The 27,264-nt window shown below is 41.9% G+C and overlaps 1 protein-coding gene and 1 long non-coding RNA gene across 2 annotated transcripts; one reads left to right on the forward strand and one right to left on the reverse strand.

The window, feature by feature from the left end:
- Positions 1–450: 450 nt before the first annotated feature.
- LOC310766853 lies at positions 451–8,506 on the forward strand. The gene is made up of 5 exons (XR_014550462.1): positions 451–550; positions 908–3,128; positions 7,120–7,207; positions 7,582–7,716; positions 8,342–8,506. It is a non-coding gene; the product is annotated as an uncharacterized lncRNA (long non-coding RNA).
- Positions 1,494–26,782, reverse strand: CALB1 (calbindin 1). The gene is made up of 11 exons (XM_083623448.1): positions 26,571–26,782; positions 25,908–25,984; positions 20,485–20,556; positions 13,012–13,095; positions 12,849–12,905; positions 9,871–9,948; positions 8,514–8,569; positions 7,939–7,978; positions 7,774–7,827; positions 7,563–7,634; positions 1,494–6,095 (listed from the first exon to the last, which is right to left on the reverse strand). The coding sequence occupies exons 1-11, from the start codon at positions 26,650–26,652 to the stop codon at positions 5,982–5,984; spliced, it is 786 nt and encodes a 261-aa protein (XP_083479574.1). The 5' UTR covers positions 26,653–26,782; the 3' UTR covers positions 1,494–5,981.
- Positions 26,783–27,264: the final 482 nt, after the last annotated feature.

The raw sequence follows: 27,264 nt of genomic DNA on the forward strand, positions 1-27,264 counted from the left end.
GCTGGAGCAGCTTTACCAATAGAACAAGGATGTGGAACCTTTTCTAGTTGGCAGACCAGATCCTTAATCTTTCCACAAAATTTGACAGATGGACAGGAACCAAACACAACCCTCCAGACCTCCATATCTGCCCTTCAGAAATCTTCCTGCGTCACACCCCTCACCAGTCCTGCTTCTGCACTCTTCTCGAATCGTCGAATTGGAAGGGTCCCTGAGGGTCATCCAGTCCAGCCCCCCTGCAATGCAGGAATCCCAATACGTGTTCCCCCATCCAGTATGAAACCGTACTGGACCCTGCTTAGCTTTGTAAATGTGCCTAGCACCTTTATTGCAGAATGTATGTTTGAACTGTGACAATGCCTCTTGCTTTCCTGGAGAGAGGATATAGAGCAAGCATAGGCAAACTCTGCCCTCGAAATGTTTTGAGACTACAATTCCCATCATCCTGACCACTGGTCCTGTTAGCTAGGGATGATGGGAGTTGTAGTCCCAAAACATGGAGGGCCGAGTTTGCCTATGCCTGATATAGAGGGATGTATGTAGAACACGGGTGGCACTGTGGGTTAAACCACAGAGCCTAGGGCTTGCCGATCAGAAGGTCGGCGGTTCGAATCCCCACGACGGGGTGAGCTCCTGTTGTTCGGTCCCAGCTCCTGCCCACCTAGCAGTTCGAAAGCACGTCAAGTGCAAGTTGGTAAATAGGTACCACTCCAGTGGGAAGGTAAACAGCGTTTCCGTGCGCTGCTCTGGTTTCGCCAGATGCGGCTTAGTCATGCTGGCCATATGACCTGGAAGTTGTCTGTGGACAAACACCGGCTCCCTCAGCCTATAGAGCGAGATGAGGGCCGCAACCCCAGAGTCGACTGGACCTAACGGTCAGGGGTACCTGTACCTTTGTAGAAACTAGCCTACTGCACTAAGGTAAATTTTACATACATTGCTGTTCCTGCTTTTGTCCTTGGCTATGCCTAGCCACAGGTATGTGTCTTCCACAGGGAATATGCACCTTCAGCTGAAACAGGTTTCCCACTTCTGCCCTAGAGACTGGTACGGATTGTTCTCCTTTGGGACCGGCTGTATTCATATGAAACTTCTTTTATTTAGGGTTGAGGCCATTGGTCATTCTAGACCCAGGATTGTCCGCTCTGACAAGTAGCTTCCCATAATCTCAAGCTTTTCCCAGTTCTGTTTTTCTTAAGACAGCCTTTTGAACCAGAGATGCTAAGGATTCGTTCTTGGTCTTCCGAGTCAAAAGTGGCCACTAGGTGGAACCATAAGACAGGAAGGAAAGCCTCCAGAAGCACATTTCAGGTTATGAAAACTCATAAAGGTCTTACACAACCTGTGCGATTTTCAGCCTCCCTACCTATGCAAGCTGAATTGCTGTAGGGAAATGAGCCCAGTAAAATTCAGGTGGCATCTTGAGCTGGCACCAGCATAATTCCATGGTACTGAAAATGTGTAGAATATTTGAAATGAGATTTTTTAAAAAAAAAAAAAAAACCTCGCAGAAACACAAAACAGGCACTTAAATGTGTTGTCCGGCAGTTAGATATATGGGAGGATCACTTTGAAAAGCTAAACCTCCCTCTTAGAAAAGCAAACAGGCAGTAAGTCCCATTGTCATCACAATGTCCATTCACTCCTATTGCCTCTAGGTTGGCAACTGGGAAATGAGGCACAATTCGTACCTTGCAGCAGCCAATGTGTGCTTTAACAGGAAGGGGCAAACTTTTGATATAGTTGAGAGCTGCCAAGAGCCAATATAAATGGAAGGAAATTGACTGGAGGCAATTGACACACTTGGGTTATATGGGGCTTGCAACTACCTACCACATCAGTGTGGGTAAGTGAAACCCTATTTTCCTGGACTGGACAAAAGAAAAACTTCATTTGATGTTTTAAATGAAGAGGGGACGTTACCACTTGGCTTTCTGAGTTCTTGTGGAATTTCTACTTTTTCGTATGAATGTAAGTTGGACTTAACTACTAAGCGTAGTGTGACTTGCATCCTTATAGTTTAACTTGGAGCCATAAAATGCAGTAAAAGAAAATGGTAAATGATCTGCCTTGGCCTGATTTACAGAGATTCACAGCACTGGCTGCTCCCATTTGATGCCAGTGGGATTTGCAGCCACGCAGCAGCTGGGAAAAATGGGGCACTTATATTTAGGTGCTTAATTGTGGATTGCTGTGCAACGTGTTGCTCATCTAGAACTGATGGTTCTGATCGGCATGAATATTGATGCCAGTTGTGATTGCTAAATGTTAGATGGTAATATATAATTTTTTAATAGCGCTGGTGATGAAAATGGAAGCGAGATTTTGCTTCACCCAATGACATCTGCATATGCAGCTTTTCAGTCTTCTTGCTGACGTTTCGTGTGATTTATCAGCCAGCAGAAAAGTTTCACCATAGACATATGATGGACGTTTGCTGGAAGCATTTAAGCAGGGGCTGTCAAGATACCAGGCCATCTGCAGCAGTGGGGGACCTGTGGCTCTCCAGATGTTGGTCTACTCCAAGCTTCCTCAACCTCAGCCCTCCAGATGTTTTTGGCCTGCAACTCCCATGATCTGTAGCTAGCAGGACCAGTGGTCAGGGATGACAGGAATTGTAGTCTCAAAACATCTGGAGGGCCGAGGTTGAGGAAGCCTGGTCTACTCCCATTATGCAGCTTCAACAGTTGAGTGAACACACAGCTGCTTTCAGACTATTGTTTCATTAAGCCAAATACTATCTGCTCTGGCTGGCAGGCTCTGCTGCCCAAGAATTAGAATTGTAGAGTTGGAAGGGACCCCAAGGATAATCAAGTCCAACTCTCTGCATGGCAGGAATATGCAGCTGGCCCATACTGGGATTGAACCCACAAACTTGGCATTTTCAGCACCACACTTCAACCCAGTGAGCTAACCGCCACTGGTCAGTGCTTGAAGGACAGCAAAGAACAAATTGAAGACTGAAGCCCTTAATTTTTGTGGCAACTACTTGGGGTGATAATTCAGACCTTCCCCACCAACACCTTTCTGCCTTAATACAGTCACAGTAAGAGTCAGCCTCTGGAAGCCTAGGCTAACTTTATAGAACATGATCCTTTAAAGGAGCCAGAGTCATCAATGAAAATAAGGTTGGTGTCTTGCACACTTCCTTCCACGTTCAGACTTCTCGTGTTTTCTTAAGATGACATCTATTTGCAATACTTTGCTTTTTGCATAATAAGGTAGCACCTTAATAGTTTTTATATCCCAGGGAGACAGTGGGGTCCAAAATACCCTTTTCAAAGAAAGATGGAATCCTATTTCCAATGCTTTTCATTTGGGAAAAAGTTAAGCCCAGCACTGCTCTGATCGGTCTTGCATCATACACATTCACAGCATGAGATTTCCCCTTTGCAGTTGAGCATGAAAAGACAAATCGATGGTTTAATTGTCAATCTAAGTTTAATCATATTGCCATTCATAATCATGCCTCTAGGCAGATATTCAAATCATTGTATCTCTTTCAGAATACAGTCATATTTTACATTGCATAGAGAAGTTAGAGGTGAGTGAGAAGGTGAAGAATTAGCTCACTCGGCTTGTAGCGGAATTGTCAAAATAGGCCACCGAACTTAACTAAGCCTCTTAATGCGTTAAGCCTTTTTTTTCCCACCTAGAGACACTCCTAATTTAGTACATATTTTCAGAAATGAAACAAGGCACTTGCTCATTGGAGACCATTTTGTATCTTTGCGAAATGACTTCTAGCTTTCAAAGAATCGTAGAGTCGGAAGGGACCCTGAGGATCATCTAGTCCAACCCCCCAGCAATGCTGGAATATGCAGCTGTCCCATTCAGGGATCAAACCTGCAACCTTGGTGTTATCAGCACCACGCTCTAATCAACTGAGCTATCCGGTGGTGAAAGGATAAAATCAGCACCCTTCAAATATATATATATATTTATATAAATCTTTTTGTAAGCATTTTAAATGGAGTAAATTTAGCCCAGACCTGTTCCTAAGCAGCGAGAACGCCATTTAATTAACACAAATATGCATGATTTCATATCCCTCTCATTTCTAGATTTCTGGAGAAATTACATAGATTTAACTGGGATGTACAGCCACCACCTTTTTAACTTACTTTCTAAAATTGGGCCCACGTTTTAAACCAAAGAACTGAATGCATTGCATACATGGGAGTTCTAGAAGTAATGCAATTTTAAATGCTCATACAATTGTTAACGTAGTCCAGAAATCTTACAGGATGTACTTTTTCAAACCGTTCAGGGTGATAATACTTGGATATCAGCCATTGTATCTCCTTTTGCAGCCAATGGACATAATCCAGGAAAAAAAAAATGAAAGGTGGTTTAAGTTCCAGTGCTGATAACTGAATAGGATGCCCAGCTCATGAACCAAATTAAGCTGTGCTCATATAAAGATGCATAGGATTTTCATAACTTAGTCAGTCCTATGAATTTCAGTGGAATGGTGCCATGCATTGTCGAAATGAAAGGACTATCCCTGATTATCTCTCTCATGGAAACAAGAGTTTGGGCTAGATTGTGGCGACTGAGATTAACCTGAGCAAAATGCAAGTTTAACCAGTTTAACCGTGTTGTGGATCCTAGCTGTATAAAAGTGCAAGTTATTTCTTTATCACCTGCCAAAGTAACAGAACATAGGAAGTAGACAGACTAGACACCAGCAGTCTTAGTATATTAAATTTAATAATAGATTACACAGAATGATGTAAAAACAGCAGTTTGCTAGAATTATAATATTCTGCAAGTGGAAATAGTTTTTAGAAAATGGATTGTTATATTCTCTGACACAGCAGCAATCATTAAACGTTAAAAGTTATAAAGAGGCCGGCTTGTGGTACCTTTTCTGCCTGCCTATCCTTTGTTGTACACTTTTCTTACCAAGCTTGCAGTTTATACAGTAAGACATCATTGTACCTGTTAGGCTACCAAGGTAGCTTAAAGGCTTCTCATGGAGTTAAATTCCTCAGTGTCCCAAGGTACCTGTGGCCTTGGGATCCGAAGTCAGGGGAAAATGGAAAGCTGTAGGACTGATAACTCGTTGGGAATTAACGCAATTAACTACAGCGCGGCTACATTCTCTAATATCAATGCTTGTTTGCCAGGAGCCTCAGATCTCCCCCTCCCCCAGTTGAAACACTGCGTCTAGCATCGTTTGCAAGGAACAGACTTGCTTTCTTGATCATTTCTTTAACGCTTCCAGTAACTCCAAAGTCAGGGCCAACCTTTTCAGCAAGTGTGCCACGGGACAAGTCTGAAGTGGGCATGATTGCCACTCCAGGACAGCTTATAATTAAGTAGCCCTTCCACGTCTTAAGAGTGGTTTTCCCTATGGTCCACTGACTTGAGCTGACAGGCAGCAGGACAGCTCTGGAGAGGTGGATAGGAGTATAAGCCACAGGTGGGGCAGCTGTAGTCCTCTAGATGTTTTCGAACTACAACTCCCATCATGCCTAGTCATGCTGGCTGGGGGTGGTGGGAGTTGTAGTCTGACAACTTTTAGCTTTCCCACCCCAGAGTTTCTCTCCATCATAGTGAGAAGAACCATTTCATTAATGGAGATCATTATTGCTGCTGCAGCCCCAAATGTCAAAGTACATAACAAGCCAAAAACAGTCTCCGTGAAATCTGAGTGTTGAAATCTCCCACTCTTCTCCATCTTAAGAGTCATTATTATTATTACTTTAAACGAATCGGACTGGCCCAAACATAGACATCCTCTTTATCAACCTTGTAGTTACAAAAAACTGTACATTACAAACAGTATAGAAACAAGCTGAAAAGAATGCGCCACATATCCTGGCTAATTATCTATATGCAGTGTTAAATTTACAAGATATAAAAGAAAGTAAAGCCTACCCTCTTATAGTGCACAGTTATTGTTGTTGGGTTGGTGTTGTCGGTTTTTTAAAGATATAATATATCACTAGTTAAGTGGAAGTAATCAGAGTGCTCTAATTCCCATCAGCAGAGAGAATGAGAGCAAGTTCTGTTCGGTAAAGCTTTCCTCCGTCGGACAAGGCCATGATGTTTTTCTTGTATGTTGCAATGTGGTTAATGTCTAATTCCTGTGAGGGGTTTTTGAGAGAGAGAGAGAGAGAGAGAGAGAGAGAGAGAATGCTTTATAACCCAGTTCAGTTACTAACGTGGGTACACAAAGTGTTATTGCTACACGAGAAAAGACAGCCGAGCCCAAGCACATGCACTTTCAGTATGGATGAGAACAAAAATGGATTTGAGAGTGTTGGCTAGACAGTTCTACGGGTGGCCTGCACACATGAGTAATTTATGCAACCACCTATGCAGGGCCAATGGTATCTGCCTTCCCGCCTCCCCCGACTGGTGTCCTTTCTTTCAGCAAAGTGCCAATCAAGGGGGGGGGGGAATCCCATACAGCAGTCCCAATCCATACGGCTGAGGTATCACTCCACAGCACTGTGGAGTCACACTCTGGAAAATCTGCTCCTCTGTAAGCGTGCAGGTCAACTTGGAGTCCTGCCGTTAAGGACTGCATCACTCTGCCTGAAAATATTTTAACTGTAAGCTTGTTCGTTGCTATAATACGCTCATGTGCTGTATCCTCTGGGCTGTTTGAAAGAGATGGTGCTAGTGGTTTGGGAGAAGGGGGACTAATTCTGAGCAAAACCAGGTAGTAAAGTGTCCCTTTTTTTGAAGCAGTATCATCAGTGCCCACTTAATACAAAGAAAGGCATAATATAAGTAGTGTTTTTCTACTCCGCCTGCAGACAAAGGTCAGAGAATTGACAACACTTGCCCATTGAAGTGGTAGTATGAACTATACAGAAATGGGAAATAACTTGGGCATAAAACTACTGCTGTTTGATAGGAGAAAGGGCTGTAACTCAGAGATAGAGCATCTGTTTTGCATCCATAAGGTCCCAGCCAGTTGTTGGTGTCTCCAGGTATGGCTGAGATCCTGGGAAGCCATGGCTAGTCAGTGTATACAAGGCTGAGCTAATGGCCTGACTCAGCATAAAGTAGCTTCCTATGATATACCATCCAACTTTTAAAACCCTGGGCGAGTCACATGACCCACGCCTCGCTCTCACCCCCAAAAAACACTTTTTTCAGGGTGAGATCTTGCATGGCACTCAAAATGGCTGCCTTGATCTTGTGCCAAAAAAACAGAAAGTGTATTTTTTTCCAGAGCACATGGCAGGTACGTGAAATTAGAGTTATCTGTACACCCTCCTGGAGGACTGCCAGACGTCTGGATTTTCCAGGATATTACCAGGATTTCAAAGGGGGAATTGATGTCAGGGGGGTGGCGAGGGAATCTCTGAAAGGTGGTGCTTTGTCCTGAATTTTAGACAAGCTAATTGAAAAATCAAGTTTTCTTGATTTCTCAATGACTTAGGGTTTTCCTGGTTTTATCCTTTTGAAATATGGCAACCCTATCTTCCTGTTGTATCCAGAAACTGAAATATATTGAATTCAGAGCAACTACCTTAACTGACTAGATGGGGGAGGGCAGAGTTTAAGTGCACTTTTAATGGAAATAAAATTAGAATTACCGTTTTGTTCTTTTCACAGAGATCTTTCAGCAAAGCATCTAATTCTTGTTCATCTATGTAGCCGTTCCCATCCTGAAAACAAAAGGCATGAGCAATTATAACTTTGCTTTCAGCTGCTTTCAGCTACATTTTTTTGTCTTGCAGAACACGTAAGGTCAGAGATCTTTTAAAAATAAAAATGAGTTATAAATATTGTAGGTAGTCTACTTACTGAATCAAATGTATCAAAGGCTTTATTAAATTCCTTCCCACACATTTTGACACCCTAATTTTAAAAAAGAAAACAGGTATTAGAACAGTAGTGGTTTGGATCACTACTCACACATATAATTTATATTATGCATGTTCAAACTTTTAGGAGTATCGTGCTACATACCTGAAATTTAAGGAGAAAGTTTTCCTGTACTGGGAGTAATCTTTGGAGAAAAACACAAGCAGAAGTCAGAACAATTGCTGAGTGGTTACAGTAGGAACTTGAATTGCATATCTGGAAAATGTATAAAGGCAAACCTTTTCAAGAAACGAGAGAGGAGATGACCTTGACAGCTGACTGGGAAATGGTTTACTAAAATGACCTGCAAAACCCCAGTACATTTTTTCATGTAAAATCCTTCTTTGTAGGCTGCTTGTCCCATTCAAACTTTTCCTTAATTTTTATTTATTTAATTCACTTGTGGATTGTATTTTAGGAAGGGATGCAATATGCTTTGTAAGCTGCTTTGATAAGCAACATACAACAAATATATATATATTCAGCACATTTTCTTTCTACAGTACAGGATTCGTCTTTGTAATGAAAGGGTTGAACACTGAGAAGAAGAGAGGTTTCTAGCCTAAATTTTTGCAGTACATAGAAACTGTTTCTCAGCCACATGTGGCCATTTCTGCCTCTCGTTTCATCTGCTGATTGGAGCTCATTTCATTCCCTCACCCTCTTAGAAGAATACATACCTGGCCATTTCAGTCAGTTCCAGTTTCCCATCATTGTTTTCATCAAACATCTTGAGCTGAAAAGGGAGGGGTTGTGTGAACATTTTTTTTCTCCAATACCAGCAATAAACAACAACCAAAAACAGTTCACATCGTCACCTGTCTCTTAATGCCTGTTTAGTGCAAGTGAATTGGCCTCTGTGAGACAGGTGGGTATTTAAAAAAAGGCCTTGTTTCTGTGGTCATTTTACAGTTAGGTTTCCTCAAATGTGCTTTCACCCTATGGCTGCTTTTGTAACTCTTTTCATTGGGCTGGATCCAAAGTTCTTTGAGTAAAGCCCTGCTCTTGGCTTCTGCCTGTGTCCCCAGAAAATCTGTTTTGAAAGGTTGACGAGTCCTCCAGAAAAGCATGGAAGATGGTGGAGTGAGCAACAAAAGGAAGTGGCAGGTATCTACTATCTGGGGAAGGATTGTAGCTCATTGGAGAGCCACTACCAATCATTGTAGACAATACTGAGCTGGATGGACCAGTGATCTGACTTGGTATACAAACAGATTCCTATGTTTCCCCTCCACCATTAATGGAAGCCTGCTGCATCCAAAGCCATTTGGTTCACAGAAGGGCACTTTTGGATGCAATCTATTACAGTTGTACCTCTACTTATGTATCCCTCTGGATACATAAACTTAGAGTTGCGAATGCGGCAAACCTGGAAGTGTATACTTCCGGGTTTCTCCACATGCGCATTCGCAGAAGCGCTCTATTGCGCCGCACGCAGAAGCAGTACCTCCAGATACGGACTTTTCAGGTTGCAGATGGACCCCTGGAACAAATTAAGATCGCATCTGGAGGGTCCACCGTATTTTGATTTGGAATAGTCCATCTTCATTGTCTTACCATTTTTTTAAAAACTGAGACACCTTAAGCACATGTCAAAACATTTCATATGCAATCAAAGAAGGGACGGAGAACATAAATATCACAGTCAAACAATAATTTGCCAATTTAATAAATCTATTAAATTTGCCTTTTTTTTGTCCTTGTAACAAAACCAGCCAGGCATTCACATGCACGGGTTTTCCATAGCAAGAGAAGTATTGTGATTTTGTGTATGAGAACTTGCACACACTTCGTTGAAATGAATTAAGGCTACATTGCAGCCATACCTGCTATGTTCCTTTGAATTATGGTATCTCTATCGGAGTCTCCTTTTGCTACTTGGTATCTATGAAGCCTATGCAGCAAGCTAGTTCACAATTCAAATAAGGGATGGGGAAAATACAGTAATGAGAGAAGATCCTAGCTTCTGGAACAGATACACCTTAATATGTAGACAGGGAGCTAAGTTCCCTGAACGAAATAGCTTCCTCCTCTTACCATGATGTCTGTATATTCTGACAGCTTTGTGTCCTCAATCTGCTTGTTTGCTTTCTGCAATAGGTCTTTCAAAAAACTCTGAAAGAAAACAAACACGAGTGGTAAGTGTAAAAAAAGACAATAAAACCGAAGGAAGGCAGTAAGTTGCTTTGCTGACCTTTGAAAAAATACTGTTTTTCATCTAGGAAATGACACTTGTTTTCCCAGGAGACCAGTCAATTGTCCTAGTTCATAATGACATTTAAAATCCTTATTAAGCAAGAAGTCTAGAGAGCTGGGGAATTGCAAATGCCTATTGCCTGGAAGCATCTCTCTCTCAAGCACACACACCTGTTCTAACCTCTTAATATTAGTCTTTGGAGTATTGCTACTTTTCCTATTTCAGACCAGATCTTCTGCTTGTTCTGATAGTTGGGGGTGGAGAGTCTTGCACTAAATGGAGCAGAGATTGATTGGCGGGGGGGGGGGGTACAAGGCCCAAGCTGTAGCACGAAGCTGGTGGAACAAGTAAGCAGTGATTCCCACAAAGCCGTTCCTCAAGAAAGGCTTGTCAGCGTGGATTTGCTTCACTGCCATGTTCCAGCTGCTTTCTTCTCCACAAGAGAAAAAGAGCAGCCAGTCTAATAACAGTTTTAAAACCAGGCCACTCAGTGGAGGTGGGGCAGGCAGATTTAAATCTTTAAGAGCATTCAGTGAGTGCAGAATTTACCCATCAGACAGCTGAGCTGTGCTCTTCTGGCAACTGCCCATTCGAAATTTTGCGCCAGCATTCCCCAACCTGGGGTCTTCCAGATGGTTTAGATGTCAGCTCCCAGGGACATAGACAGTGGACAGGGGTGGCTATAGCTCAAAACATCTTGAGAGTAGCTGGTTGGGGAAGTATTAATCCCACACTGGCATTAAGCCAGAGTAGTTTCCCAGGCCTTGAGCTGCTCCAAGCAGCCTGTAGGCAACCTCGGTGGATATATGAAGTTTCCTTGGTCAAGCTTAGACTATTATTCCATGACTGTTGGCCTTACAGCAGCACTTCCCGCATCTCAAGCCCTTGGCACTGCTTCCCAAGATTCTTTCAACTGGAGTTGCCAGGGACCTTGTACACACACAAAGCAGGTGCTTCATACTGAGCTATAGGCCTTCGCCACCTTCTTCTGACAACTATGCAATCCACTTTGGTTTGTATCAAAATATCCAGAAAACTCTGGGATAATCAACAGGGATTTTCCTAGACCACCAGTGAATAACTTTCCAAATATTGGCCAGCCAGCCAGCCAGCCAGCTTGTCGCTCAAGACTCTCTAGATCAGCCTTTCTCAACCTTGGGTCCCCAGACATTTTTGGACTACAACTCCCATCATCCCTGGCCAATGGTCCTGCTAGCTAGAGGAATCATTTTGTCAATTTGTCATTATAGGTAAGGTAAAGGCAAAGGAACCCTGGATGGTTAAGTCCAGTCAAAGGCGACTATGGAGTTGCAGCACTCATCTCATTTTCAGGCCAAGGGAGCCGGTGTTTATCCACAGACAGCTTTCTGGGTCATGTGGCCAGCATGACTAAACCACTTCTGGTGCGATGGAACACCATGACAGAAGCCAGAGTGCACGGAAACGCCATATGCCTTCCCGCCGCAGTGGTACCTATTTATCTACTTGCACTGGCGTGCTTTTGAACTGTTAGGTTAGGCAGGAGGTGGGACAGAGCAACAGGAGCTCACCCTGTTGTGCGGATTCAAACCGCTGACCTTCTGATCCGCAAGCCCAAGAGGCTCAGTGGTTTAGATGCCACCCACATCCCTAATTTGTCATATGACATGATTAAATGATTCCCCTATGCATAGAAACTAGCCAGGCAAGTAGAAGGCTGGAACAGTGTTTAGTTTCCTAGTTAAATACTACCCATCCACCTCTGCAGTGGTGACTACTCAATCATATAATCCCCATCTGTCTGCAGTGGGATAGTCCAGAACAGTTAATGATGATGATACCAGCAGGGCCGTCTTAAGCATATCTGGCGCAGTGGTGGAAAAATCCCTCCAGCCACCCCCCCCATTTCCCAGAGTTGTCAGCCTTTTCCCAAGCCTCTGCAGGGATTGCTCTCCTCCCGCGGGGGCTTGGGAAGGAAGCTGCACATCGGCCAGCCATATAGTTGGCGGGGCACAGCTTCCGTCCTAAGCCTCTGCGGGGATTGCTCTCCTCCCGCGGGGGCTTGGGAGGCAAGCTGCATGCCCACCAGCCATATGGTTGACAGGGCGCAGCTGGCAGGCGTGCAGGAGGGAAAAGGGAGGCTGCTGGCAAAGCGGCGCAGCTCCCCCACTCACTGGAGCGCCCCTGAGAGGCAGGCGCCCTGGCACAATGCACCAGTAAACCCAATGGAAAAGACGGCTCTGGATACCAGGAGGAAGGGAGTAAATTGACAAAAACTCCAATGCTTTAAAAAAAAATGATACAGAGGTATGTGAGTTATTGTTTTGCAACCCTGAACATTCACAGTTTTGTATCACTGGAATGCGAAGAGCACAGTATTAAGACTGCATTGGGTTGTGTTGCCCTCTAATTTGAATAGCTTCAACCCAAAATGCCTTGGAGACAGCTTCTTCCCAGGCATTTTTCAGATCCTCTGAAAGTGCCTCTTATTAATGACACCAGCCATACATCACGTTACAACAGCAAAGATAGAAAAAGATGCATGCTTTGTGGGTCCCCACCACAATCACCACAATAGGGGAACTTGAACTCTCTGCAGAATTCCCCAGACCCTGAGCGCCTTAAGAAACACTGCAAAACAGCCAGGGCCATTTTGAGGGGCTCAACAGTTAAGTCAGGAAAGGGCTTTTAAAAAACCACACCAAATTTCTTTAATATATTGTATGTTTTGCTATGTCTTTCTGTTCTTGCAATTTATTCTGCTGCCACCCCAGGAAAAAAGCATTTGGAGTAGGGGCAGGAAATGCATATTAATAAATAAACATAGATAGCTTCTTACCTTAAGTTCTTCAGCATCAATATAGCCACTGTGGTCACTATCATATTTTCTCCATGTCTGGAATTGAGAAGTTAGCCATTAAAACTAAATCAAGCACAACCAAAAACACTTCTTTCAACCTGGCAATTTAATTTTACAAAATGCAAAAATTTATATAGATTACCTGCATGAAGTCTTCACTTGATTTCAGCTGCTGGCACCTAAAGAATAAGAGGAAGTTTTCTTCTGTTGGTAATATCTGAGCAAGCTGTAAAAGATTTAAGACTGAATTATATCAGTTGTTTGTCAAATAAATGTAATACATACTATGGCTTTAGGAGAGAAAAAAAAATGTTTTAAAAATTCAAATAACTTGCATATTTATCAATGATCTGCAAATACCAAGTACAATCCACCAGGATTTTCTGTGCATACCACATTGAAACAAACTGTTGCACGATAAACTGAAACTTCGAAATATTCTATGTAATTATGCTGCCAAAGGAAGTAAGCAGAAGTTCAATCTATAATATTTGCAGACAGAGCCTTCAGTGGAAGACGTTCTTCCGTTCTACTTTTGGCTCCAAGCTGCTGCAGAACTTTAAAACTGCTGCATGTTTTCCTTTAATAAACCTGAATTTTGTCACAATATTCATTTTTTCCCCTTTCAAATAATGTAAGAGTATATGAAGAATATATCTAGTCCAACATTTTGCTCCCCCCCCCCAGTGACCAGCCAAATATCTAGGAGAAACCCACAAGCAGGGCATGAATGCAATCAGCCCCTTCTGCTGTTGACCCCCTGTAACTTCTGTTCAGAGCTATATAATTTTCATGACTGAAAAGGCATAAAAATAGTTTGCATTGAATTATGCAGGGGCAGGGATGGTGTTTGATGGACAATCAAAAGCAAGGCCAGCTCAATACATTTTTGCATTTGAGGAGAACTGCAAACTGGTGCCTCCCTCTCTCCTCCAGGGAAGAAGGGGCGAATAAAGATCTATATCAGGAAGGGGGGGGGGAGAAATAAATATCTACATTGGAATCTGTTGCCCCATGGATCCTGCTGCCTGAGGCAGTTGCCTTGCCTTGCCTCAGGAGTGGGCCAGCCCTGATCAAAAACTTTCTTTTGAAATGGTCTAATGGTTTCAACCAGCTTCAGATATCCGTATCAAAGTGATATTTGGGGGAATCTTCACTGCATTCCAAGAATCCCTTTAAATTACAGTTTTTGATGGGATACAGATATGGAGGAAAAGGAAGTACCTTGTAGTTCTTCCACTGCTGTCTCATAAACATAATATTCACATTTCACATCCAGCAAACTGTTCCTAAATCGAGAGCTCCTTTCTGCATCACCAGGACTGCAGGGTGTGAATGTTCTATTTCAGACAGGATGGACATGAAAGGGAACAGGAAGTACAAGACCGCCGTGCTTCCCGTTCCTTCCTCCTTCACATCAGTGCCATGTCCAAAACTGTCCTTCAGTGACTTCTGAGATTTGGACTTAAAATTATGTCACTTTTGACCTTCTCCCTTGTCCCAACCCCAAGTTCAGTTCCTCGCTTATTGCCTTTACTTGAGCTTCATGGCTGCAGTACACTGGGACCTTAGTTGTCCCCAGCTCCCGTCTCCTAATCCACAGGCTCTTGCTTTAACACATTTAGATGAGCTAGAAATAGAATGCCTTTGTCTGGAGGGTTGTCTTTGCAAAGGGTTTCTTATAAGCACAGTTCTCAAAGCATAACCTCAATATCCTCATGCTTTTCTAAGTATTTCAGAAAGGAACTATTCAAGTTGCCCAGACCAATGGGAAACACTGAAAGCCAAGTATTGAATTGCAATGTTTGGTATTTAGATTATTTTTTTAAAAAAGTAAACTCAAGGTTTTATTTCACATAAAAGAATACTTGAAATGGATGCTGACTTTTCACATGAGGTTTGAGAGAACTAAACACTCAGGCAAACGAACATTCTGGAAGCTGACAACCTTCTAATGCCACACTGGAATTCAAATTATTTAATTTTCTGCTTCAAATTAGACTGGTGAACCAATGTTTTAGTAAAATCAATGCATAAGCTAACTCGGGATACTTCCAAATCAATATGTCACTTTATCTAATGATTTTCCTTCAAATATATTGATATATATTAAGAACATTTTCAGTAGTTGATATCAAGGCCCAACTTTCTATCTGTATTTTTAAAGAATGCTGCTTGGCAATGAGATGGCAGTCTTTTTTTCACCTTTTTCTTGGGGGGGGGGATTGACAAAAATATTTAAAATACAAAAATAACAAAGTACACACATACACACACACAAAACAATAAAAACATAGAAATGCTAAAAGTGCTCATCCACCAACGTAGAGAAGTATCATTCCCCACCCTACTAAAAGATGAGCACCAAAAAAGGCCATAAATAATCTCATATAACAATCTTAAAAACCTGGGAGAACAGGAAATGTCTTTGCCTAGTGATTAAAAGTTGACATTGTTGGTGCTGGTTGAACTTCCACAGGGAGAGCATTTCACAGTTGGAGAGATGTCACTGAAAAGACCTGTTTTCTCCTTCTATTCAATTAACGAGAACAGAGGAATCCCCACCAAAGCTATCAGAGCTTGGCATCATTGGGCACCTGCTGAGCCCCTCACCCAGTAGGGATGGGGAATCCGTGGACCTTCCAACGTTTCGGAATTCCAGTTCTACTTCAATCCCAGCTAGCCTGGCCAATGACCAAAGATGATGGGCGTCTGTCACATACTCCATCCCTGAAGTCAGCTGCCCTGCTGCCAGCCCATGGAGCCTCTTGGCCCTGTTGCTGCTCCACCTTGTGATTTCTTCATGTTCACCTGCCCTCTCTGAGCAAATAGTGAAAGGAGCGAGGAGAAGGAGCAGCAACCTCTGCACACATGGTTCTCTCTCTGGGAGGTGGCCCGCATTGGGCCCCCATGGAGAAGCAAGCAAATGGCCAGTGGCAACACAGGAAAGGAGGAGGGCGGCTCCCCGAAGCAAAGGTCCCACAAAATCTGGAACTAGCACAGAAGCGCAAGACAACATCCAAATGCATCCACCCCTTACAGTTCTGGAGGTTTAAAATCAGGTGTGGGGAACCTTTCGCCATCCAGATATTACTGAACTCCAACTCCCACCAGCCCAAGAGGGGATGAAGGGAGTTATGGCATTTTGGGGTGGCTAAAGGTTCCCCACACCTGTTTTAAAGAAATGAATCTTCCTGGGTTGACTTATTCAGTATTGTTTATGAAATAGATCGAGAGACAGACATATTGCAAAGTTTATTGGGGCTTCTGTGCTACTGCAAGTGACCCTAGTCCAAACACTCCACTGCTGTGTATGTGTTCTTGCACAGAAGCTGCACAGAGTTCAGTAATATATGAATACAGATGACAAACCATGCTAATTAAGTCACCTGTCTTTACGTCTCTCTCAGCCTGCAACAGTGATTATATATGAAAATGCAGCAACTGCAGCAATTTTGCCATCAGTAAGGAAGCAGCTTTAGAAATCGGTATGGATATGACTTTTAAAAAATTCTCTTTATACAGTCTTTCTTGGAATTCTGCTTGAGAAAGATGGATCCAGCAGCCAAGATTACTTTTAAGAAACAGTCTCTACCTTTTACTGGAGATTACAGGATTCTGCCCACCCCCATTTACCAAGCTGCAGTGCAAAACTCCAGCTGAAATATAATAGCAATAATTCAGAGAATCTGCCTTAGTATAACTGGAAATAAACTGCTGCCAAGGCAGTCTTGTGTATCTCTTACTTTCAGCATTTTAATTTCTCTCTCTGAATGTTAACTTTTGTATGTTTCAAAGATTGAAATGAGTCCTTGTGGGAAGTTTTGGTAGAGCCAAAATGCTGCAGTGGATTATATAATCCAGAATGGATTCATCATGGCTCAGATTTCAGTGTGACAGGAAGTTAATAACGCTTTGTACAGCCTGAGTCTTCTGAGTAACAACAACACCCCTTTGCCGCTCTGGACACAAGCTGGCTAGGTCCGCTCAAGACAGTGTGTTGCCCAAGTCAAATACAGGAAAATGCCACACTCATGCACATCCATGCACATCCAATGTACAGAAGATGTACATTTGAATCTTATTTGTACATTGCCAATGGCGCAGCATCCTACACTGCACCAGAGAGCAACAGGCTAGCACAGAGTTGCGCTCCCAGCTCTGTCCACTCATCACTCCTTAGCACCAGCTGCCTCACTCTGTCTAATGGTAGGGCTGGCACTGAGACTGGCCCAAATGGCACTGGGGAAGATAGGGAACCAAATGGAACTACAGTATGCCTTCAAAGCCTCCAAAATACCACCAATATATTGTTGCCTGTTGTGCCGCCGGGTGTTATATTCTCAGTTACTGTGCTATTACTCAAAAGTTCCAAAACTTGTTGAGTCCTGGATCTGCTCCAGAAATAGCTGCATCCCAGCCTAGATTCAAACTGGTGACTAGTAAGAAAAGATGGAGGGAACGACAGAATTAAGATTCTAATGCAGAGAACTGGGCCAATCAATTACTGGGCGTGGATCATAGCACGTATTTCACATGGAGGAGGTTTCTGGTTCAATCCTCATTACATAGGAACCTAGTAAGCTGCCTCATACCAAATCAGGCCATTGGCCCATCTAGCACAATATTGTCTACGCTGATTGCCAGGAGCTCTCCAGAGTTTCAGGCAGGATTTTTTCCCAGCCCTGCTGGAGATGCCAGGGATTGAATGCAATGCAAAACTGGTATTCTACTGGTATTCTGCTGCAAAATAGGTATTTCTGCATGCAAAACAGGTATTCTACTGAGCTACAGGGTATACTGAGCTACAGTATACCCAGTCTATAGGATTCTGTATTTTGGCAACTGGAAAGGCATCTGAGAGCTGGAGAGATGCTGCCACTCAGAATATTACGCGAGATGGATAAACAGAACTGGTTTAAAACAAAAACAACAACCCAACTTCCTATATTATGGAAGGGTACACTTGGTAGAACAGTTCTTCCACCAACACATGTATTACAGATCAACAAATTACCACTCATTTCTGCAGTCCCAGAAAAAAATCAGGACACTGATTATTAGTGCCTTATGACCCACATCAAGCCATACGCAATCAACTAGCCACATGGCAGCCTAGTAGGGAATCAGTAAATCTCATGGCTTTGCCGTGTGGCTGTATCTGAAAAATGACAGGGTTTCCAAGCACCACATAGGTACCATGGATGACTAATGGGCTACAGATTATACAGGTCTGCCTTCAGGAGTGAAAGTGCTGTGAAAAAAATGCTATTTCTAGAGAGGAATTAATTCTGTTCTGTAGTGAAACAGTTTTTTAAAATTACTTATGTGGATTACTAAATGAACCTCTAGTTTGCATTCTGTTCTGTCATTAAATGATTAGATAGATAAATAGTGCTTGTGTACACGCTTTTGAAAAGAAAAGAAAAGCAAAACAAGGAAAAGGTGTATTTCCAACATTACATCCCTTCCTCCTACCACCCAACCACCTTTCCCTAGCAGAAAAAAGCTATTGAATCATTCAAACATGGAATGATTGCAGGCTGATAATGTTAAAGGATGGGCTTTTGAAACCTCATCTTGGTGCAGGCAGTGACTTGAACAAATAAGCTGGAGTGCTGGGAGGGGGAGCCTTTTAGAAGAACAAGTGGCTTGTCAAATTCTACACATTAGCCCGAGGGCAATGGATAAAAGCTCAGGGAGGAACCACACTAATGCAGGCTCCTGAAGATGCTCCCAGAATTTCCTTTAACTTGAGCAGCAGCAGCAGTGCTGAAAATGCCTTAAACTATTCAGCTTGCCTTTTAACAAGCTTAAATATTGTCTCACAAGAAAACATATTTTGGAAACAGAAGGTATCTTGGGCCACCTTGGAGGAGGAAAAAAATCACAGAAAGCAAGGGGTGAGCTAGCCTGCATTCTTAAATGCTCCTTTAAATTAAAACAAAACAAAACAAACTACAACCCACACCAAAAATAACCCTCCTAAAACTGCATTTAAGTGATTTATGCTAGGAAATAAATTATGCCAGTCTCATTTTCTATTTACTAATCAAGAATTATGGTTGTACTAAAGATTACATAATTCTACATCATTATCTTTTCTCAGAGGTGAGTCCCACTGAGGTAAGTCCCAGTGAGTTCAATTGGTTTTACTCCTAAAAAAGTGATTCTTAATGCTATTTACTGCTTTTATCCTGCTGTATGGTTTTCTTTAAATTAATCTTCTTCTGACATTGTTTTTAGTAGTTCTGAGGGGGTAGTTCTTGTTGCCTGAAGATTCATTGCCTCCATCTTTCATAGGATATCTTCCCTTTGACTCTCCAGTTCCCTTCGTCCTTTTTCAAAGGACGAGGCTTTGCAACTAGAGCTGTCTTTTTAAATATCTGTACTATAAGCTATTGAATCTGCCTTGAACTTTTGGATTCATAATTCACTGTTGAATCAATAAAAATAAATACATCACTCTATGAATGTATTTATAGGACTTCACATGCACAACTCTTGTGAAGCTTCATTCTATGCACATCTGCTTGGACAAAAGTCCACATTTATTTACAGTCTACATCTTAGTTCTCAATGAATGGCTATTCTAATATTCAGATTTACATCAGCAATCAGATACTTGGTCCCTATTAACCTTTCTTACTGACAGCAATGGCTATTGAGAGCATTCACAAGTGAGATAATCACATCGATAATCACATCGTTCGAGAATCAACCTTGTATGGTTTTACTAGTGTCCAGTGATAAGTTATTGGAGAAGAATTAGAAACAAGAACTCTCATTTCTTGCCTATTATGACAATGACTGACATCTTTCTCAAATGAAGATTGTATTTTTACAATTATTTTAAACAACAGGAGTAAGTTTCAAGATCAAGCTAAGCTGGTTTGCAAAGCAAGATCTACTGTTTTCTATACTTCAGTTTCAATGAACATTTAAAAAGGGCATTATATAACCAGTCAATGGCTGAAGCTGCTATACAAAACCATATCCAACACACTGGGCATGATTTAACCATACCTAAGCATGTTTAGGCCTCACTGAACAATATACAGCAAACTCCAAAAATGAAACAAAATCATTCTTCATATCATTGTTTACTCAAATTAAGTCCAGACCAGAAAGGTTTTTGCTGTGAGGTTTCCATTGAAAAGCAGTTTTAGAAAATGTCAGCCTAAACAAAATATTATTCAAGCAGCTAAACATTTTTGGCAATTTGAATTTCTTAAAAAGAGATGCCCCCTTTTTGTCTCTGCTTTGATATTTCTAACCTGTTTTCTCTGATGATTTTGTTTATGCTTGATTTTGCATTTATGTTGTTGTTGTTGTTATGCAAAACAGTCTCAAGATTAAATGCCATCAAGAATTGGGTTGTTGTTGTTTACATGGATAACTTCAGAATGAAAACACTGAAATGTTTTCGTATTAAAATGATGATAAGTTCATAAATTTCATAATAAAAGATAATAAAATGAAGAAAACCATTTTCCAAGAAACATCAAAAGCAAGTAATACAAATATTTGCAGACATGCTTATATCACTGCAGAGCTATGACCAACATGAATAAACAAATTCATTAAATGGCAGTAAGTAAACCAGTTAGCTTACCTCTACAATTCCTATCTTTCCATCAGAACTTGCAAACTGGTCCACAAATTTTTTCATTTCTGGGGTCAGGTCCTATAAATGTGCAATACAATGATTATTACTTAAAAGAAAGCCAAAGACACAATCCATTGCAGGAATGTCTCCTGCACAATTTCCACAGAAATGAATGATGCTAAAGGAGCTTCCCAGTAGGTTGTACCCTATGCAGTTTCTTAAAACTAAGGAGTCATATAATTAATTAAGAACCTACCCTGATGGTTCTGCCACGTCTAGTAATATCCTGAGCCTAAAACCATGTGCCTTAAGGGCTTTAACTGCTCCAAAATTAAACACTAAGCTGCAGAATTTCTTCTTTCAGATTTTCCAGAATGTTGTTAAATGTAAAGTTATACACAGTGGCATATAATTAATATATATATATATATATATATATATATATATATATATATATATATATATATTATCCAGCAATGAATGCAAAAACATTGACTATTGTGCTTTCCCACCATTTAAAGTCTCTCCCCCTTTCTTAGTGATATTTGCATCACTTTGCAAAAGCTGCGAAAAACGGGCCACACCCATGTTGCTGAGCCAACCAGGTGAGCACTCCTTCAGTCCTTCCTACTTGACTCGTTGGGACAGGATATGGACCGACATGTGCATTTGGATTCACATCCAAAAGAATATTCCATTGGAAATGATGCAGTCAGTATAGGATACATCCTTATCTGAATATGCAGCTCTATCCTTCATTCTACCCCAGATGGGCAATGGGAGCAGAGTCCCTCCTTCCTTCCCCATTGAGAGTGTGGGCAGTAGGAAGGTTCCATTTGCACTCAGTGATATTGTCACACAGTAAAATCTGATTGGCTACATAGCCCCAAGATGCCATCATGTTCTTGACAGTATATCCGATTAACTAGAATCATGCAATGAAGAGGACTTTTCCAGTAAAAACAAAAATCAGCACTAGCTGACGAAGAACACAAAGGACACAAACAGGCTGGATAAAGTGTGCAAAAGAGGAAAAGGTAGAGGTTTTCCACTCACAGTTTCACTTGCCTTAGAACAGCTGTTTTTCCTTACAAAAATTCAACCTCACAAAAATTCAGCCCAATTTAAACATGCAATTGCTCTCTCTCTCTCCACCCTGCTAACACAGAGATAGTTAAAACTATTTTCAAGCAAGTAAATATATAAAAACTATTAAGCTTCTAGAGCATTAAGTTTCTTAATTCATAAAACAACCTCAGTATAATTCATTTTATGTTACAGTCAATGTCCAAAATTTGACCTGGTTTTACATTCATGCATGAATTCTGACCATCTCAGACAAATGTAATAAATGTATGTAGAATGCCATTTTATGAACATATAGCAGTGAATGTTGACAATCACATGGAACCGACTGTCAACTCTGACAGATGTATCTCTGAGTCTTTTGACGTTTATGAAATTTGTCTGGGCTTGTCCACAATCACTTGTCACTGTTAACATTGATCAAATTGTGGACACTCACAGTAGCATACACTGTCTCTCATCATCACTGCAGATTTCATTCAAAAGGAGTTTGTTAATAATCATCATCAGTGTTTTCTTCAGTTTAATAAACAAAAACCTCCCTTCCACAGTTCCACTACCTGGCTGTGAGATGAATCACATATCTAAGATGAATCACATATATGAGACAGTGGTTCATTGTCAGCTGGGTGCCAATGTCTGTATAGTCTGAGCCTGTGTATGGACTCAAAAGTGAGTCCCACTAAATTCACAGGGACCTCTTCCCAAGCAACTGTGCATGAGACTGCAGCCTTTGGACTCAGAGCCTAAGGATGCTTTTTTTGGAAGTCAGTCTCACTGAAATCAGGGGCACTTCCTCTTGAGAAACTTGCATAGGGTCAGGCTGCTAGGTGCCCTGCACCACTGAATTCACTTCCATTTTCCTCCCAGAAATCCACACTAGTTATTTCAAATGTGCAGTGAAAACAAATAACACTGTATTCTCAAAGATACTGAAGTGAAAAAGATTGCTACTGGCAGGTATAAAATTAGCACAACTATGGAAGGCATCTACAGGCGCCGCTGAAATATTTTCTTAGATCTTATTCGCCATGAATAATAGATCCCTGAACAATGCACACTTCGCTATGGTCTATTTCCCAATTCTGTGGTGAGCAGTTTGAGTTTTTAATGTGTGTGTCCCACCCCCATAAGAAAGGTGTGTTTGTATCCTTGCATGCATTGTACTGAAAAGTCAAGCAAGTACAGCAAGGTGGGTAACTCAGCAAGGGGACCTCTACCACTCTTTGTATTATTTGGGAGGAATGGAGTGTTCCACATGGAGTTCAGGCACCTATACCGCAGAGGCATTAAAGCCCAGAAAGGCCATTGGGTCAGCTCCAACATCTCCATCTCCATCTCCTCCCTTACATCCACATAGTGAGGCCAAATGTCTGAAGGAAAGATTCTTCATGTGTACATTTGAACATGCGTGGAATCGTCTCCCAGATCAGGGACTCTAAGCAATCAGAACCACGATTTCAGGGAGGATTCTAAGGGAGTTCAGTTGAATGCATGAAGATCCCTCCCTTCAGGCCTTCCTGTTCAATGTTGAGAGGTTAAAGAGGAGTCCCTGAGGATCTGCCACCCCGATACTCCATGCTTTATTCCTCCATACATTCTTTGAATGCCCAAGCAGGGCTTAAGAGAAGCATAATGAACATTATATCCAAGCTACAGCTAGTTAATGGTTAAGCATCAAGTTGTTACTAAGCAGCTGTGTTCACACTTCATTGTACTGGGCACTTGTCAGTCAGGCATAAAGCACAACTGAAAGCAGATCTTAAGACAAATCTTCCCCAGATGTCTTTGTGCCCAGAAACAATTCCCAAAGCAATGCATTTTCAGAATTTATTGATGAGGTAAATTTGAAGCATGGAAGATTAACTATATAGATTTTTGGAGCTTCTGAAACATCTTCCTTTACTATGCATACAGTCCAGTCCTATGACTGATATAAATACTTAAGACTCACCAAACTCTGTGAGACTTACTCATAAGCAAACATACATAGGATTGTAGAAACCTTATTTTCTTTAATTTATTAGGGGTTAAGAATTGCAGAAGAAAAGAAGTTCTCCACGGGGCAGGGCGGGGGCGGGGGACTTTGGCAGACCTACAGAATATACGCTGCATATCCTACAGGGGAGTATTCATTTTCACCCATTAATCCTACCCACCAAGTCTATGCCAAAACATAATTAAGACAAATATACTACAAGTCATGAATATTGGGAGGAAAGAAAATTAAGCAGTCTTTTTTAAACAAAACAAAAAAACCTGGAAATATAGACAAGATATGCAAGGTGAAAAGATTTAAATTTAAGTTGTAAAAAATGCATAAAGTACTGTTGTTAAGGGAAAGGAACAATAGCTTTCTGAAATGCAAGCAAAATCGAAGTTTTTGTTGCGTGTGTACGAAAAGAATGGTAAAACCACAAAAATTGCTTAGAACATACATTAATTTTGCCACACATCACTTTTGAGAAGGGACACGAAACTCAAAAGCTGCTTGAAATAGTATCCAGTGAAACAAGATGTGTGAACTAAAGAAATATCTGCAAAACAAGCCTTTCAAATCCAAGAATCAGCTTAGATGTGAAACCACTGATAGTCTGACATGCATTAGTCCAGAAAAAGAGAAAAGCTTCAAGGATCAAGAAGCTAAGAATGATCCAATGAGAGAACTGAACTTTTGGTGCTGTTCTTTTCAGAAAATTCCAGAAATAGTCTTGTCCAGAAGCAATGTCAATGGAAAACTGGGCAAGAACACCTGAGCACTTTCAAAGCAGGCATAAAAAGGGAAATATAACACTGTGGGTGGCACACAAGAAAGTGCCTACAGAGATTTTATATATCACTTTGAGAGCACTTGAATTTGTTAATAGGAGTCTGACACCATTTTCAAACCTGGGGGAAAATGGGATGAATGCCTTATAAAAAATGCAATCTTTTCAGTTGAATGAAGAACTTATTAAACAGAGAGTAGATTTAATAGTGATTGCTTCTAAAAATAAATTATGAATCTATTTTTCTCTTATGACACATATTGCAAAGCCAAAAGTGAAAACAGTGCAGAAACCTCAAAAATAAAAAAGTATATGATAGGGACCAGCCATCACTTCATTTGAAAAATAATTGAAGTTATTACAAATCCATTTTTGTATCACATCTTCAGGTCCTTGATAGCAATAATAAATATGTATTTTATAACGCTTGATTACAATTTTTGTAGGCAGCCTCAACTGTACGCACATAAATTGTAAACTTGTAGATAGACTCAAACTTTCACTTATGCAGTCAACTCGCAATCATTAAAGGACAGCTCAAATGTATTTTAATGTTGGAATAATCTTACAGGAACTGTGTAAATATTTTACAAATACACATCCTTGGTAATATACAACATCAGTCAAATTTGAAGTACACTGATCAGTTGAATTCAATGATCTCAAATTCATTGATTTCAGTCAGTCTATTCCAAGTGTGACTTGGTCAGATATCACTGGATAACTTCAGCTTTATTTCAAGGGACACTGACTATCTTTCAGAGCTGAGCTCTCTTAATTGGATTTTCATTGTATTTGGCACATAATCTTAAGCCTGACTCTCAATACTTCATTTTTCTTATTTCTCTGAATGATATATTCATTAACTAGCAAGCCTATTTTCCCATTTCCTTTTCTGATAGGAGATAGTTTCTTATTTCAAACAGGGATAGCAGTTAATATGTTTTGCATTATTTTAAAACTTTTTGCTTAAAATTCCCAAACATCTCCTACCTTTAACGCCAAATAACACATCAATGATTACCATTTTAATCACCCCCATTTTCCCCAGTAAACATGTTCATCACCTGCAACAGTCAGATAACCCTGTTTTGTGCTAATATTCCACTATCCTAAAACCAAACTATTATCTAATATCTAGTTAGTTCTAGTTACAACTAATCTGCAGATCTGTTTATTGGCCACCAAGGGGCAGAAATGTATTTCAGCCAACATATTAACAATGCATCCAGCTAATTTTGAATTTCTTCTTAACCACTGGGGTGGGGAAAACTGAGGAAGCAACAGAACAATCGTTTCCTTGCACATTTTTGTACATCACTTTAAGAACTCCAGTATCACCTGGTTTGCTCTTGTAGAAGGACCCAAGAAACTTTCTTATCTAGTTTCTGTCTCCCCCAGATTTCCCAAAGTCACTTTTCCTTTGATAATCGCTAGGTCATATTCACCTGCACTTTACACCAGAGGTATGCACCCAGAACGGGTGCCGCCTCGTTGCTGGAGTTCACCTGAGGATAGTTCCTCTACTTTAATGAAGATGAGATAAAGCAATGGGGGAAAGAAATCTTAACCTACCAAGCCTGCTTTCTTTCGCGCCTGCTGCAATTCCTGGATAAAACACTGCAGCTCCTTTCCATCCATGTACCCATTGCCTGCAACACAAAGAAAAGGGAGAGCAACGCTCGTTACAGCTGCGGAGGTTTAGCTCACTCTCCCTTACCAGCTGGAAAAGGTGGGGGGAGGGGGGCATTTGCGCGTTGAAAAACAGCGGTGCCTTTCAACGTGTTTACAGAACTTTCATCTCTCTCTGTCCCCAAGGAAAGCAACATCGCCAGGTAACTTCTAAGGCTATGCATTCTTTATTGAGTGGGTGCGCTTGAACTTTTGAGGTGCCTCCAGAGAGGAAAACGAGGAACCCTGCTCCCAAGAGGGTCCGCTCCCCAGGCACCCAGAGACAGACAGACATAGAGAGAGAGGGAGACAGAGAGAGAGAGAGACGAACGGTGCAGCTAAGTCTTCGCAAACGCTTCCCGGTCGTTGCAGCTCGCAGGCAAAAGTTCTGGCACGCGCGCGAGGCAAAGTTTTCCTGCGCGCGGCAGAGGAGTGGCGAGGAAAGTCCTCTTCCCCCCGGGGGCCTCTGTCTCCCCTGCCCAGCTGAGCCCTCGGAGCCCCTCTCCACCCGCTCTTGGGTGACAAGGTGGGACGGGTTGAGAAGAAGGGGTGGGGGGTTGTAGTCACCATCAGCGTCGTAATGACGCCAGATCTCGAAAAACTGGCTTGCTGAGATCTCCACGCCTTGTAGGTAAGTCTCCGCGGCCATGGCGTGCACCTTTGGGTGGAGGAAGGAGAAAAGGCGGCGACTGGCGGTGGCGGTGCTGCTGCAGCTGCTGGAGATGTCGCTGTCCGCGGTGCTGACTCTCCGCCCGGGCTAGTCACTCCTGGGCGATCTCCGCTGAGCGCGCTCTATTTATCCAGTGCTCCACTCGCCGAGCCACGCCTCCGGAGCGCTCCCTCCCCCCTGCTATCTCCTCGCATTGTTCCACCTCGGTTGCTCTTCCCCGTTCACAAAAGGAGAGGAGGCAGCCTGCCCCTCCCCCCCCACACCACTAGGGACCCAAAAGTGTTAATAATTACACCGGTGACATCATGGAGGTGTTGGGTGGAAAGTGATAAGGATGGCCCAATTCAGTTTTTTCCTTCCTCTTTGCTTACCAGTTCTGGTCTAGGCCAAAGGTCCAGCTAGACCAGGGTAGCCAATGCAGTGTTGTCCGGTGTCGTTGGACTCTGACTCCATCAATCTTAGCCAGCACAGCCACCGGTCAAGGATGATGGGGCTTGTGGTTAGTATCTGAAGGGCACCGTGTTGGCTACCTCTGATCTGGACCAGCATCCTGTTTGCTGTGTTAACTAGTGAGATGCCCACCAGCATAAT

The sequence above is a fragment of the Podarcis filfolensis genome (genome assembly GCF_964270895.1).
Source record: "Podarcis filfolensis genome assembly, chromosome: 7".
In the NCBI taxonomy this organism is placed as follows: domain Eukaryota; kingdom Metazoa; phylum Chordata; class Lepidosauria; order Squamata; family Lacertidae; genus Podarcis; species Podarcis filfolensis.

What these genes read in the sequence shown, in the direction of transcription:
- CALB1 (XM_083623448.1), bottom strand. Translation starts at nt 26,652, where the DNA reads ATGGCCGCGGAGACTTACCTACAAGGCGTGGAGATCTCAGCAAGCCAG. An exon ending in CGCGAAAGAAAGCAGGCTTG is followed by an intron (nt 20,557 to 25,907) that starts GTAGGTTAAGAT and finishes GCACATTTATAG; the next exon opens with GACCTGACCCCAGAAATGAA. An exon ending in CAAGTGAAGACTTCATGCAG is followed by an intron (nt 12,906 to 13,011) that starts GTAATCTATATA and finishes TCTCAATTCCAG; the next exon opens with ACATGGAGAAAATATGATAG.